This window comes from Kogia breviceps, chromosome 3 (assembly GCF_026419965.1).
Source record: "Kogia breviceps isolate mKogBre1 chromosome 3, mKogBre1 haplotype 1, whole genome shotgun sequence".
Taxonomy (NCBI): Eukaryota; Metazoa; Chordata; class Mammalia; order Artiodactyla; family Physeteridae; genus Kogia; species Kogia breviceps.
In genome coordinates, this window is record NC_081312.1 from 147272651 (window position 1) to 147288186 (window position 15536).

At 36.0% G+C, this 15536-nt stretch overlaps 1 protein-coding gene across 1 annotated transcript in view; it reads left to right on the forward strand.

Annotated features, from left to right (window-relative positions):
• WDR72 (WD repeat domain 72) overlaps window positions 1-15536 on the forward strand; it is a 202426-nt gene that overhangs the window by 116831 nt on the left and 70059 nt on the right. The window contains exons 16-17 of the mRNA XM_067030726.1: window positions 509-588; window positions 5851-6043. Of these exons, the coding sequence (XP_066886827.1) occupies window positions 509-588; window positions 5851-6043 (273 nt within the window). The remainder of the gene's footprint in view (window positions 1-508; window positions 589-5850; window positions 6044-15536) is intronic.

Sequence of the window (15536 nt, forward strand, 5' to 3'; positions counted from 1 at the left end):
GTAAGGACGAATCAAAGGAAGTCTTTTATAGGATTTTCTGTGTGATAGATACTGATTCATGGCAAGGTAGAATTTCAGGAATTATTTGTATGAGGAAGGAGTTGTAAAATTCAGTGATTTGTTTTGGGGGGAATGTTGGTCATTGCATTTTGTTGGCAAAAAGGTACAGAAATGGGTTTAAGGTATAAAGATGAATTTGATTTGATGTGAATGTGTATTAGTATAATTGTTAGAAATATATATATATATATATGTTAATTAATGTTTCTTGACTCTGGCTATATATGAAAATCATCTGAGATACTTTTAAAAAGTATTAATGCCTGCCCCACCCTCACCCAGGGACCTATTAAACCAGAATCACTGGAAGTTGAACCTGGGCATCAGTGTTTGTGGGAAAAAAAAAAAGGCTCCCTAGGTGATTCTGATGTGCATCAGGGTTGAAGATCATTGGGCTGCATCCATGTTTAATACTCTGAAGATATAAATGTGTTCTATATATTTCTAGGTAAGAGTGAATCCCATCTACCTGAAGCTGACATTTCACTTTTGAAGCTAATTTCCTGTTGGAAAGACCAGTCTGTCCAGGTATGATATGGTTCATGTTCTTGAAGTTATTGGAAGAGTTCCTTGCTGCTGTGGTTCATTCATACTCCGCTTTACCTGAGAGTATACATGAGTAGGTACTCTTGTCCTCACATATTTTCTTTCAGGGTATTTCATTTAATAGGACTAACGCAGAGACTAATAATGAGGGAAAAGTGGAAAATAACATGCAAGGATGCACCAAGTTAAGGGGCATGAATAGAGGGGGCTGAGGAAGGGATGCTTATATTGTTACAGGTAACTTATTGCCCACTGAGGTTTCAGTTGGTGGCAGAAATGTCTATTATTTGATTTCAAAATTGGATATAAAAGTCCCTAGGCTTGAGAATTTGGTAGGTATAATTAGAAATCATTTTTCTATCCTTTTCATCTGTGATCTGATATAGAGAGCTGGTTTCCTCAATGTCCAACTTAAGTCTTTCTTCTTCTTTCAATGATTTTTTTGTGGATAACTTTGAACATTGTACAATAAATATCTGTGCATTGATTAGATGAATATTTATTGGAACTTTATTCTTCATGGGCTTAATAAATGTCAAATTTGCAAGACAAGAATAGCAATAACTCCAATTAAAAATGGTTATTTTTGGTTACAGGAAAACAAAGAAAGTCAACTCAGAACAAATTATGTGGGCTGACACCATAAAACCAAATAAACACAGTTGGGATGGTTATTAAAGCCATGGCCTACATGATTTGCCCCTCGCCTAACCTCTTTCTTCATCATTCTCCCCCATTCTCACTAGGCACGTTGATCTGCTTGTAATTTCCAGAACATACAAAGCTCATTTCCACCTCAGGACTTTACTATTCTCTCAGGCTGGAATTCTCATTTTTTCCATTCATCATTTGGGTCTTTGCTCAAAAGCCAACTGCTCAGAGAAGTCTTCACTGATCACTCCATCTAATATTGTCACCATACCTTGCTGCCCCATGCTCCAGTTACCATCACATTATCCAGTTTTATTTTCTTTTTTGTGTTTGCTTTTAGTGGAGATTATACCATTTGCTTTTTTTGCTTGCTTATCTTCTGTCTTCTCACTGTAACAGAAGCTTGCTGAGACCAGGGACTTTGCCTGTCTCACTCATCCCTTTCACCAGTGACAGTAGCCAGTCAATATATATTTAATGAATGACTGAATAGCTATTCAAAAAGCATCTGTGATAATCAAATAAATATTAGTATATGTTGACTTTACCAGCATACTTATAGTTACCCTAAAAGAGTCTCTATTAAAGGTGGGATTTTTTTTCCCCAGTAGCCAAAGAATTTCTCAACAGGGAAAACAATTCTTAAGGAAAAAAGAATTCAATAAAACATTTATCCTGAGTTTCTCTAATTAAAGATCTTTTGTAGTTGTTCATTTGACCTTAAAATAAATTTTAATGTGGTTTGGATATGTTTGGACTAATAGAACTTAAGGTTCTATGATTCTATGGCCTTGTGTAAAATGCTGGCAGCAGGACAAATATTACTAGAGCATTTATTACTCACTCTGTATGAAGTTTAATCTTCAAAATTCTCCTCTCATTTCTTCCACTAACCTGATGAATGAGTCTGGAAGATAGGTTTAACTTGTTGATTATTTATTTTACTCATGTGTAAAGTGAGAATGAGAATTCCTGGGGCCCTCAGGAAAAACAAAGGCTCTTGCAAGTATCCATATAAATCCTTCATTAACCAATCCTCAAATTCCTTATAAAGCTGTTCATTTAAGCAGTTATTCAAATCATGTTAACTTGAATCTGCTTTATAATGTATTTTAGGAACACTAGGTGGTAATGGAATGATTTTGCAAAAAAGAGCATAGTCCTACTTCAGAAATTGAAGGGGGTGTACCTTTAAGGGAATGGGTAAGGATGAGTTAATTTTGCAGATGAATGAGTTTGTCTGGAGATTGTTTTTTGTTTCTCACACATGAAACATACACAACACAGAAATAAATGCTGGAGAAGCAACAGCAGGTTTTGGGGTTGCTAACTTGCATGTTTCTGAAGCAGCACTAAAGTTCTTTGGATTTTATAATCTAACACCAGTGGGTGAAATCATGACATCCAGGCCTCCTGAGAGAAGTATTGCTTTTCCAGGAGATGATGCAAGACATGAAAGGCTCGTGTGAGCCTGAGTGTTGGGAAAATGTTTTTATACCAGAAAATCTGGACACTGAAACCACAAGCAGGCCACGGGGGCCCTTAAGAGTCTTTATAATACTCTGTACTATTTTACAATACTTTGCTGCTTCAATGTGTTGGTAGAAAACCATTAACATTTTTAGCTTGCTATGGCATAGTAATACTTCTAGTAAAAAGTATATGGCCCAGATGTGGCTCTCTTTTCCCAACCAATGGATTTTTAAACCTTATTTTAAATCTGCACATTCCTTCATAAGCGTGTAATGCTTTGCATATCTGTCTCTTCAGGAAAACTGTATATGCATTTGGAAGACAGCTTTATAGCCATAGTGCTTTCAATTTTCGCTCAGTATTAACATCACAAAGTTATATAAAATAATGTCTACAGATTTTGTATTTTGGGGGGAAAATTCTATGCCTACTACCTATCTACAAAATTTGTCTACTTTGTTTATATGCTAGAGACACTTAAGTATTGACAGTCAGAAACTATCATTAAATTTTACTTTCCATAGTGTATATTTTTAAAGTATACAATATCTATTTCAATTCCATTAGCATGGTTTTAGTGCTCACTGTATACCAGATACTGTAACATTATTATATGCTTATATAAGTTGTACCATTTCTCTTTGTATTGACTTCACACTGAGCACAAAGTATATATTTTGAGTTTGTTTCCACTTGGGTATGTGCCCTTCTGTATTCACTTTTAAGTTTTGTGGCTCTGAGTATCCTGCTCATTGTGGTTAATATGTTTTATTCTGCTGTTTCTGCTTCAACTTGCTTTTTAATGATACTCATATTGATTATTCCTGCAATATGCATTTGTAGTGACAAATATGTCAAAAAGTTTCAAAATTTAACAAGTAAAAAAAATATGGTCATGATATATAAATCTAATATTTAGAAATGTTAATTGAAGCTGCATAAATCTTTGTATTTTTTAAAGAAAGAATATTGATCCAAGTTGTAGAATATTATATCTAGTGGATAGAGGACTTTCTAAATCACAGTTGTGAGAGGGCATCCATAATCCCATGAGAGCATATGGCCAAACTGCCCATTCTGAGGGACAGACCGTAGTCTGGATGTACTACAGTTCTGAGGATATCCTCTAATATCTTCCTGATTTTTATAGGTATGAACAGAAGCAAGTTCCATACAGCTTTCTGTGATTGAAAGCTCTCACTCTAGCCTCTCTCAGCATCACAGACTGTTTTATAAGTATGGACATGAAGTCCCAGAGAAGTATGTGACTTGTCAAAAGTTACATTTGTAGTAACTGTCATAGTCAGATCAGGAACTTGGACCTTCTCATGTCAGATTGAGAGCTCTGTATACCACACCATTCATGTCTTGGAAGCAGTGCTATCAAATAAATGTGTGGCAAAATTAAAATGAACTAAATTTGGTGTTGTAAAATTGTCCATGAATAATTAATACAGGTTGTCCCATCATAATATCTACATGATAAGCATGATTCACTTACTGTGATATAGAATAGTATATGTTAATAGATATCTTAGCTAATAGTTAATATACAATGTATCTCAGCATATGGTAGATATTAATAAACATGACTCATTGAGTATCATAATGTGTAGAATTATATGTTGTGTTCATGGTATGCAACAGCTTTCACAGTGTTGAGTATCTCCTCACACGATGTAAGCATTATGTACCTGTATTGTGACACACAGTACTACAATGTTAATAGATTTGGTATGCAATAGTAAAATCACATTCATTCATTAGCCTTTTTTCACGACCCAACCAAGCATTTGACTGGACAAGAATAGGGGGATGATCAGTGATCAGGCAGCTCCTCTGATACTTTCAGGAAGCTCTGTATATTTAGAACTCTAGAATAGAGTTTAGAACCCAGTTCCTTCTACTCCTGTAGTTCACCTAGCATCTGCCATCAGCAAAAACTCTCAAGTGTCCCTGGAACCTAAAGGTCTCACATGCTACCAGGACACATAAAAGGGACTAAATAAATATTTAAATGAATATCTACTCTGTTTGGGGCATTAGCATCTCTTGATCACCAGTTTCAGTGGTGTTGTCCCAAAGCCCTAGCTCTAGGCATCCTATGGGTAGACTGGGAATAAGGCAGAGGGGACGATGGCATTATGGAACATGAGTCATCTTGACAGAGGACAGGCTTTTGAAGGGAAAAGAGTAGGCATTGGGACGTGGCTATGTTAAAGGTTTAACTATCAGCCAGGGGAGGATATTGGAAAGGTGTCCCAAGTTCATCTAGATCAGCAGTGCCCTTCCTTTTCTCTCACAAGTTCAGGTCTTGGCATTCCTTGAACTCTACCTAACTCCAGGACCTTACCTCATCTCTTACCAGGAAGAGGCTAAGGTACTGTCACTGGCTTTTTACTGAGATGTAAGGGTATAGAACCTTGGGAGGACATATACTACTAAGGACATAGAATCAGGGGTTAGAAGGCCTGTCCACCATGTCTGTGTGGAACTTGGGATGTCACATCCCAGGTTCTTCGTTTTAAAAATGAACATATTGGATTAGATGCCCTGTGCTAAATATCTCCCTTCCCCTTCCCTCAACCACAGGTCTTTGACTGGGTAGGTACAATAATCGGAAGGCAGGCTTTGCAGTATTTTAAGTCACGTAAAACCATATACACGTACACACAGTTTAGTGAGATTTACTATTTAAAGTCTTGTCTTTAACTTTCTGTATTAAACCTAGTTTAAATCAAGGGTTTTTAGCTAAATCGTGTTTTAGAGCTAGACATTGAGGAACTAAACCTGTCTTTCAGAACAATGTGATATATTAAAATTTTCTTTATCTTCTGGTATAAATGAAAATATTTTATGAGAAAGAATTGAGAACTCCCTTTAAACTTTCCTTTTACATTCTATTGAGGTTTTTTTAAAAGAATAGCATGATGATTTAGGTGCCAATTTTCAGTAACTTCATTTCAATTGTTTCAGATGGTAATTTTAGTGGAATGGAGCATTCCAATTTATGTGAGACATTCAAATCAAAATTCTAGATTTGGGGTTTTATATAAGACTCCAAGCATTTGTGATAACAGTAAAAATAATTCATTAAAAAAAAGAAAAAAAACTTTACAGGTAACTGAAGCAATACAAGCTGTTCTTTTGGCGGAAGTTCAACAGCACATGAAAACCTTAAGAAAGACACCAGTCAACAGTGAACCAGTGTCGGTGGCAGAGAATGGTGACTATGAGATGACGCAGATCATGCCAAAGATGGAATGGGCCAAGGAGCCAGAGTTACAGTGCATTACAGACACCTTGCCTCAAAGTAAGTGCAAAATTTATTGGTATGCTCTTTCATCAGAACTTTTTCTACTACTCAGAACATTTTGAGAATGAGTTCACAATGTATCATTTCTGCAAAAACCAAGCCAAGTGCCCTGTTTCTGACCTTTTCTGCTATCAATTTCCTCATAATTGTCAAGTTTCTAATTCTAAATTCTATTATAATTAATAAATTCTTTACAGAACAAAATTTATGTTATTTATTTAAATGTTTTAAAGTTAAGTCAGTAAAAATGAAAACAGAACTAACAGTAATAGCTTAACGGGACATACATTATAAGGATACCCTGATAATAATGGGTCCTAAATTTGTTTTCATTTGATACCATGGTACTAACCATGTGCCATTTTTTTTTCTTCTCTGGGAGTAAGAAATGTACTACAAACTAAAATTGCACTGTTTTACAGTTGGACCACTCGATTCTTTCTATAACAAATTTTATCATTGTAACTTTATAATAATAGTGTTTATGGTTTTGACTAGCAAGTGAATCTAAATTTCTGCTGTAAAATGTCATCTGATTTTTCAGCCTGTTAGTTGTGACTTAAAAATGAAAATTAAAAAACAGTAAAAAAAAATTAAGCAAAAATTTGATTTTCAACATCATTAGTAAGGTTTGGATAAACAAATTAATTTATAATATGATTAAATATATTTATTTGTCAGGAAAACATTACAAATTTACATGTTTCAGGTTGAAAGAGATTTTTATTTGGGACTCAGAGAAATGTTGCTATATTTAAAATGTTAACTCTTAAAACAGGTGTCATTCTTTAAAATGCATTATATTTATTTCTTATTATTTTTATAAGATTACTGACTAGAGAACATTATGTAGTGAGGGAGTATATGCAGCAGGAAAAGGCTTTTTCAGTAAAGGCCAAAGATCAAAATAGATAGAATATTTCCTAATGCCAACACAGTCAGCAAGGCTGGTAAATTCAATAAGTAATTTGTTAAAACTCAATGGCAATTTCAAGTCATTTGTTTACTTGTCAGGAAATTAGCTTTAATTATCTGGCAAATTCACCCACTTTAAGACACTTCTTTTTGATCATATCACAAAACTGTAGTTGTATTACACCTTTCAAGCAAGAAGTAGAAAAATTCCTTTTAAAATTAATTTTCAATGACTATATTTGTGTTCTTGATTCATTTGGAGAGGCACCTGTAGTGTCATTTAGTAGGTTTCTTCGAACTCTCCAAAGACAGCTAGTGTGTTCATCATGTGTTAACTCTCATTAGGTGGTATTTCTGTGCCTTATCCATAAACTTTATTTACTTATTTTTAACATCTTTATTGGAGTATAATTGCTTTACAATGGTGCGTTAGTTTCTGCTTTATAACAAAGTGAATCAGTTATACATATACATATATCCCCATTTCTCTTCCCTCTTGCATCTACTTCCTTCCCACCCTCCCTATCTCACCCTTCTAGGTGGTCACAAAGCACGGAGCTGATCTCCCTGTGCTGTGCGGCTGCTTCCCACTAGCTATCTTTTTTACATGGGGGTAGTGTATATATGTCCATGCCACTCTCTCACTTTGTCACAGCTTACCCTTCCCCCTCCCTGTATCCTCAAGTCCATTCTCTAGTAGTTCTGTGTCTTTATTCCCGTCTTGCCACTAGGTTCTTCATGACCTTTTTTTTTTTTAGATCCCATAAATATGTGTTAGCGTACGGTATTTGTTTTTCTCTTTCTGACTTACTTCACTATGTATGACAGACTCTAGGTCCATCCACCTCACTACAAATAACTCAATTTCGTTTCTTTTTATGGCTGAGTAATATTCCATTGTATATATGTGCCACATCTTCTTTATCCATTCATCTGAATGGACACTTACATTGCTTCCATGTCCTGGCTATTGTAAATAGATCTGCAATGAACATTTTGGTACATGACTCTTTTTGAATTATGGTTTCCTCAGGGTATATGCTCAGTAGTGGGATTGCTGGGTCGTATGGTAGTTCTATTTGTAGTTTTTAGAGGAACCTCCATACTGTTCTCCATAGTGTCTGTATCAATTTACATTCCCACCAACAGTGCAAGGGGTCTCCCTTTTCTCCAAACCCTCTCCAGCATTTGTGGTTTGTAGATTTTTTGATGATGGCCATCCTGACTGGTGTGAGATGATATCTCATTGTAGTTTTGATTTGCGTTTCTCTAATGATTAATGCTGTTGAGCATTCTTTCATGTGTTTGTTGGCAATCTATATATCTTTTTTGGAGAAATGTCTATTTAGGTCTTCTGCCCAGTTTTGGATTGGGTTGTGGGTTTTTTTGATATTGAGCTGCATGAGCTGCATAAACTTTAGTGTCTAACTTATCCATTGGCCCAAAGTCCTCATTTCTGGGTGAGAAATTCATGGTAGGCTATCAAGGTGAAACTTTTTATGAGTTTTGCTATCACATGACTTACCCATTATGTGAAGTTTCACCAGATTGGGCCCTGTTCTGTCCCTAGTTAGTTCTTGGATATAAGAATTATTAACTCTATGGAACTGAGTCTTACTATGACTAAGAAATCTGGATCCTAATAAATATTATCTATCTTTTGATCATTATTGAGTGGTCCTTTGTCAATGTTAAAAGAAAATTTAGGGTTAGCTTGTGAAAAGAATTGGAACACAAAAATATTAAAGCTACTTTATATGCTGGTGGATGAAATTTAGAATATTTTATTTAAAATAAATATAACATATTCACAAAATAATGAGCATATATTTTCCTGGGAAATATTCCCTGTAGGAAAATATTAACTACAGTTGCAGTTAAGTAGGAAGCAGATAAGCACTGAAGAGGAAAATTTCTAAGCAATATTATATTGGGTATTAACATTGCTATTTTTTCCCCTTTTGGAAAAAACTATTTTTTAAACTCTTCAGAGGAACTAAGTAAAATTATAAGAAAAGTTTTAGACCTTTCTTAGTGGTATATACTGCATTACTTCATGGAATTTTTAAAAATAAATAAGTAAAAAGCTATTTTATTTATTTCAAATGTCCTGATTTAAAGGTTAAGAAGATGGTGTATGTGCTATTCACCAGATATGATTATTCTTCAAATGTTATCGGGAGATTTACTTAACCCCAGTGTCACTGCAACATACATCATTTTATCAAATATTCTTATGATAAATGGTTTATGTTGACTTTATCAGTCTTTGTTCATTTTTCCTCTGTGAGCTCCCCATTCCCCCATCTTTTTTTTTTCTAATTTCTTTTATTCTTTCTTGGTTCCTTGATTTCTTGATGCATCTTATTTGTAAATCATTTGGAAAGTAATAGATGATTTTTTTTGTACAGATACTCATAAACTTATTTTATGCCAGGGTAGATTATGTTTGGTTTATTAGCATTATGGTAATATGACAATAATAGTCATAAGGAAAAAATAATATTAACAACAACAAAAGTTATTACATTCTTAATATGCTCTAACACTAGACTAAGTAATTTAGGAATGCTAGCTCACTTTTTCCTTTTATTTTCACATGATCCACATGAACCCTAAGGCTCTGTTTCCAATATTTGAGTTGTCTGTGTAAACAATTTTACAGCTTTTTAAAACAATGTCCATGTTCATGGAATTGAAGTCACAAAGTACAGCTGAAAAGAACTACTCTCTGAGAAAGAGAGATTCCCATGGTGCTACCTAGACTTTTCCTGACATAAGTCTCTGTATATGATTAGGTTGACATACTAATTATGTATCTTTCTCATACACATAAAAATAATATTTTATAAAAAGTTCATCACCATACTAGCTATCTTGAAAGCCACTGGTGTTGCACATCTTGCACTTTGAGACATGCTTCCTATTATTATTCCATTTTTTAAATGAATAAACTGGACTTACAGGAGGTATGTGCCTTGTCTACAGTCATAAAATTACTAAAAACAAGGAAATGAGCCCAGATATTCTCTTAAACACTGCATTCTGATCCAATAAGCTACATTTCCCATATTGGCAGCATGAAGGAAATTTGCTCTAAATCAGCTTGGTCTGAAAACTGAATAATTTATCGAGTGGTTTTCTTAGATTTTTATTCCTTTCTCATAAATCATACTTTCTATTAACAAAGAAAATGCAGAGTGTTCAATCATTGCCATCTCAGTCCTTTTAATAAGGAAAATCACCAGGTTTCTTGAACTGTTTGTACATGAGGTGGAAATCAGTAAAGTGAGAATTGAAGCATACTATATGTTTGAACTTTATAATTTTGTATCTTATTTTTCAGTGTTTTCACTTGCTACATTTCACAGCATGTATTTTATTTGAGGTCTTAATATTTGTGAATCAATATTTTATGGGAGAGTGGTGGATTTTATCTGAGTTTACATTTTTATAACGATTGCATTGCTATTTTCCTTGAATCTCTTTAATAAGAAATTGTGTAATTAACACTCACATTTAGGGCTAAGATTCATTCCTTTAAAAAACAGCAGTGGTGTATTATTAAAATGCATTTGAAAGTTATTTCCTTTAACTTTTTTTTAAAATGTTATTTGGATCAGTTTAAACAAGTATTCTAAATTGTTCTATTAAACAAATAGCTTGAAATACAAATGGAGGCTTTGTAGATAAAACTGTCACCTTAGAATTACTGGCTTAATTTAAATTCACGTTAAACTGTGTGGTTGTGAAGATGATGCATCAGATATGGGTATTGCAAATAATCTTTATTATGTGCACAATTTTCAAAGTCTTATCTGCAAAATTAAATAACGAAAATTTCCTCTTTAAGTAAAACCATTATTTTGTAGTAAATAAACATATATTCAACAGAAAAGTTTTGTGGTCCTGGTGGCCATCAGTAGAAGGACTGGCTTGGGACAGTCTTCATCTGCCTGCTGAATTTCTCAGAAGGATATCTGTCTAGTTGTAGAAAGGCTTTGAAACATAGTGTCTGACTACCTCACAGGGAAACTCTTTCTTGACCATCTTTAGTTATGGTAAATGCATCTTCCACCTCCACCTTAGTCTTAAGGCTAAGTGAGAAGGCCAATGCATTCTTCTTTATAGCCACAGAAGTCATTTAGGAATAAGACGAGTGAGCAAGGAGTATAGAGGTAATGAGGGATCGTCACAGAATGCCTTGTGTATCAGAGTGAGGTCCTAGGCTTTCTCTCTGAGTGAGATGGGAAAATATTTGAGCAGACAAAGGGCACATATTTTAATGGGATCTCATTGCCTGAAGTTCAGGGCCCTGGACAGAAGCTGGAAGACCAGTTGGGAGGCCATATAATGCTAATGCAGATGATGGCAGCTTGGAACAAATATGGTGGCTTGGATGGAGAAGATGAGAAGTGATCAGATTTTGAATGCATTTGAAGGTATAGCTGACAGTGTTTGCTGACGAATTGGATATGGAGGAGTGAGATAATGAAAATCTATACTTGCATTTTTTCAAACAAAAATATCCTTGATACAAAGATTGACCCTGGGGCTTCCCTGGTGGCACAGTGGTTGAGAATCCGCCTGCCGATGCAGGGGACACAGGTTCGTGCCCCGGTCTGGGAGGATCCCGCATTCCGCGGAGCGGCTGGGTCCGTGAGCCATGGCCGCTGAGCCTGTGTGTCCAGAGCCTGTGCTCCACAACAGGAGAGGCCACAACAGTGAGAGGCCCATGTACCACAAAAAACAAACAAACAAACAAAAAACCCAACAAAGATTGAACCTGGTATCCTGATTTGAAACCTATGTCAGTTAGTGTAGTATCTCATAGGACATTCCAGGTATGCTGAAGGAGAGTAGAAGACTCACTTCAGAGAAGGCTGCCTCTGCTATGTTCAGTTTCAAGTGTCCCTGCCTAGATGATCTACAGATTTTATTTTCTAGTATTAACTAAACTAACTCTCAGAAAATGAGCAAAATTTCCTGCCAAGAAACTACAGATTGAAGATAATTATAATCATGCAAGCTTAAGCAAATAAGATGTAAATGGCATTGTCGTGTGTGTGTGTGTGTGTGTGTGTTAATGTCCTCCTTTTGAAATTTTAATTTTTGTGTACATTTTAGAGTGGACTTAATGTGGATATACTAATAGCATGTATATTGTTTATAAAAAAACATACATGGGCTTCCCTGGTGGTGCAGGGGTTGAGAGTCCGCCTGCCGATGCAGGGGACGCGGGTTCGTGCCCCGGTCCGAGAGGATCCCACATGCCGCGGAGCGGCTGGGCCCGTGAGCCATGGCCGCTGAGCCTGCGCGTCCGGAGCCTGTGCTCCGCGACGGGAGAGGCCACAATAGTGAGAGGCCCGCGTACTGCAAAAAAAAAAATAAAAATAAAAATAAAATAAAATAAAATAAAAAAACATACATATATTGCTGATACGTGCATCAAATTCTTCCTTGCTATTTTCTGCAAGAAAGTATCCCAACCACAGCCTTGGGTGGAATCAGAAGGCAGATATGATAAGCTTTTGGGTATGCAGGGTTGGTAACTTGATATAGTATATTGCACACTGTGCTGTCTCCAAAACTTTGAATACATCTTTATGCATCACTCCTCTATGACTCTGTGTACTGATCCAAGAGTTGGTGGTACACAGAGAACTAATTGAAAATCCCCAGTTGAAGACCATGAACTAGCATCAAGATAACCATAAGTGTGTCAGAAGCCACGGAATAGTCTGAAAGAGCTCATCACAGAGGTACTTAACACAGACTTTGAGGTCAAGAAAGCTTCTTAGAAGAACAGTTGCCTAATGCAAGACTTGGAAGATGAACATGATTTAGCCAAGCAAAAATAGTTGGAGTAGGAGAAGACAACTGTTTGCTAAGACCACTAAAGCCACGTAATCCCTTTTCTCCCTCGCAAGAATTATCTGCTCCATACATGCATAAATGAGGAACCTGAATATTAGAGAGAAACCCATATGTCCTTAACTTCTTCTCTGGAGAATATGTGTCCTCTTTGAATCTCATTGTGCCAACGCCTTCCTCTCCTACCGCTCAGCCTTCCAGAATAACAATGATAGTGATAGTGATGATAATAACAGCTAACACGGATATGGCTTAGTATGTTCTAAGTGCCTCACATACCTTAAATCGTTTGATCCAGGCAACAATTCTGTGGGGATAGGCAGTATTGTTATACCCATTTTATTGATGAGAAAACAGATACAAAGAAGTTAAGTAACTTTCCCAAGGTCTTATTACCAACAAACAACAGAACCAAGAGTCAAACCCAGGCAGTCTGACATCAAAATCTGGGTTCTTCATTACTATCTGGCATTGCCTTCCAAGTGACCACTATTTTCCTTCACTATTTCTTAGTTCAGCAAATATTTACCAAGTGGCTCCTATATGACAGTTACAGAGATAGCTATAACCCGTGTTGGGGATCACAAGGCAGCAAAACCCCAGATATCTGGCAGAGCAATGGAGGAAAATACTCTCTTGAATCAAGTAATCAGCAAATATCAAATACCTAACTTCTACTAAACTTTGGACGAGACACTGTAAGCTATTTCACTAAAGATGTACTTAATACTAAGACTTTTGCTTGGAATATAAATTTATATGAATATAAGTTTTAATGTTAAAAATTGAAAGGTTTTATGCCTGGCAACTGGCAATGCCAACTGGTAAATGTTAGAAATGAAAAAGATTTGGCATATGCATATCAGTCAAAAAGGGGGAGGGTTAGCAGTATATGAGGAAGAGATGAGGAATGTGAAATTTTCATTTTAATAGATTAATTTGAATCACGTAATAGGCTTAACTGACTTAAAAAGCAAGATATTCATGTTAGATGATGATGATTTTACATATGACAAGAAAATAATTTACCACCTAGAGTACACTACATACCTTTCAAAAAACACTGTTGCCATTTGGGTTTAATATATGTTCTGTCTTATTTTTAGCTTCTTGTAAAATAGGTGAAGAAATTTTATCATTTCCCTTTTTCCCATATAAATTCTTCTGAACTTCTCCACTGCCTCTGCCCTCTCTGTATCATCTTAAAGATTGCATCGCCTTAGAAAGACTGATAGAGTTCACTGCTCTTTTTACCAAAGAGTTTCATCTTTCACAGAGATTGAGATTGATGACTTTGATCTTGGCATACGAAGAACTAGAGTATTACATCGTCTTTTTTCCTCATGAGCAATCAGAATGCCAACCTGGCCCAGCTGGGCAGAGAGGGTAGCATCAAGAAATTGAGTTAAATAGTTCCTTGGTAACAGTTGTGCAGGCACCACTTTATTGATTATTGTCTGCATACCCATTTAAAGTTATTGACAAAGGAAAAGTGATCTAGATTCTGTTGCTGCAATCAATGTGTTCTGCACTATTGTTCTCCAAACTGAGACTGGCCTCCCAACACTGACCTCTCAAGGACGGTGTTGGGTCTATTTATCTTTTTCCCTCCCATCACCTGGATGGTCCTTCAACTAGTAGCTGGTAATAAGTGATTGTTGAGTGGATGGATGAATAGATGGACCACAGGGTAGCTTGTACTAAAGATCCAGCAAACTCCTAATTAGTAAAAGAAAAAGACAAGGAAAATCAGCTGATTGCTTTTCTTTAGCAGCCAGATATAGTCTTGAATATACACATGAAAATTGTTTTCTAAACATCATCATCCCAGGATCATGTGTACGCACATAGGCTGACAAAAAATTAAAAATAGACACATAATGAATCTAGCTTGTAACCATTCAGAAAACTTCTTTCCTGATGGTTGATTATTTGGCACTTCACTACTCATTTTTTCACGATCTGGTTTCGATCTGATGTTTTTAGAGAGCCCGGAGACTTGCCTGAGACTCATCTTCTTATTCTTTACTCAGCTACAGCTTCTCCAGGGAAGTGTTTAAAGAGCTGCTGTGTCAAACACTATTTCCTCAGTATTTGGATTCACATCCTAGGTTCTGACTCATCTGCCTCTCTTTGGATTTCTGGCTCACTCGTGATCTCTCGTAGCCAACAGCCCTTAACACTGCTAACCTGGGGTTCTGCTTACAGCCTGGCTCACTTGAGTCAGCCTCCTCCTTATTGACTCCATTCCTACTTCTGAGACTGGCACTTTGTGTGATATTAGTTCCTCCATCAAGTGCAATTCCATTAGCCAATACAGATATGCATTCCTAGTTCTGGAAATAATTTTGATATAACTAAATTCCTTGAGAGAAAAAGCAGGGATTTAGTCAGCTTTGTATTCTCAGCAGATAGTACAGTGTCGCAAATGGCAAGGCAATTGCTAGAGAAATGGTGGTTGTTGGAAAAAATATCCATATGTTCTCATGTCGTTGGAATACCCCATTCCATCAGAATTTCATTCACCTTGCTGGCGCGACCCTTAATTTTCCATTTTAACTTGCCAATATATCTGCCCAACTTTCACCCTTGGAACAATTTGAATAACTTCAAAACATCTTCTATTAAGCACTATGTCGAAAGTTCAATGTAAGGTACTGAAATTTTTTATTACATCATTTTATACATTTCTTGTATATCC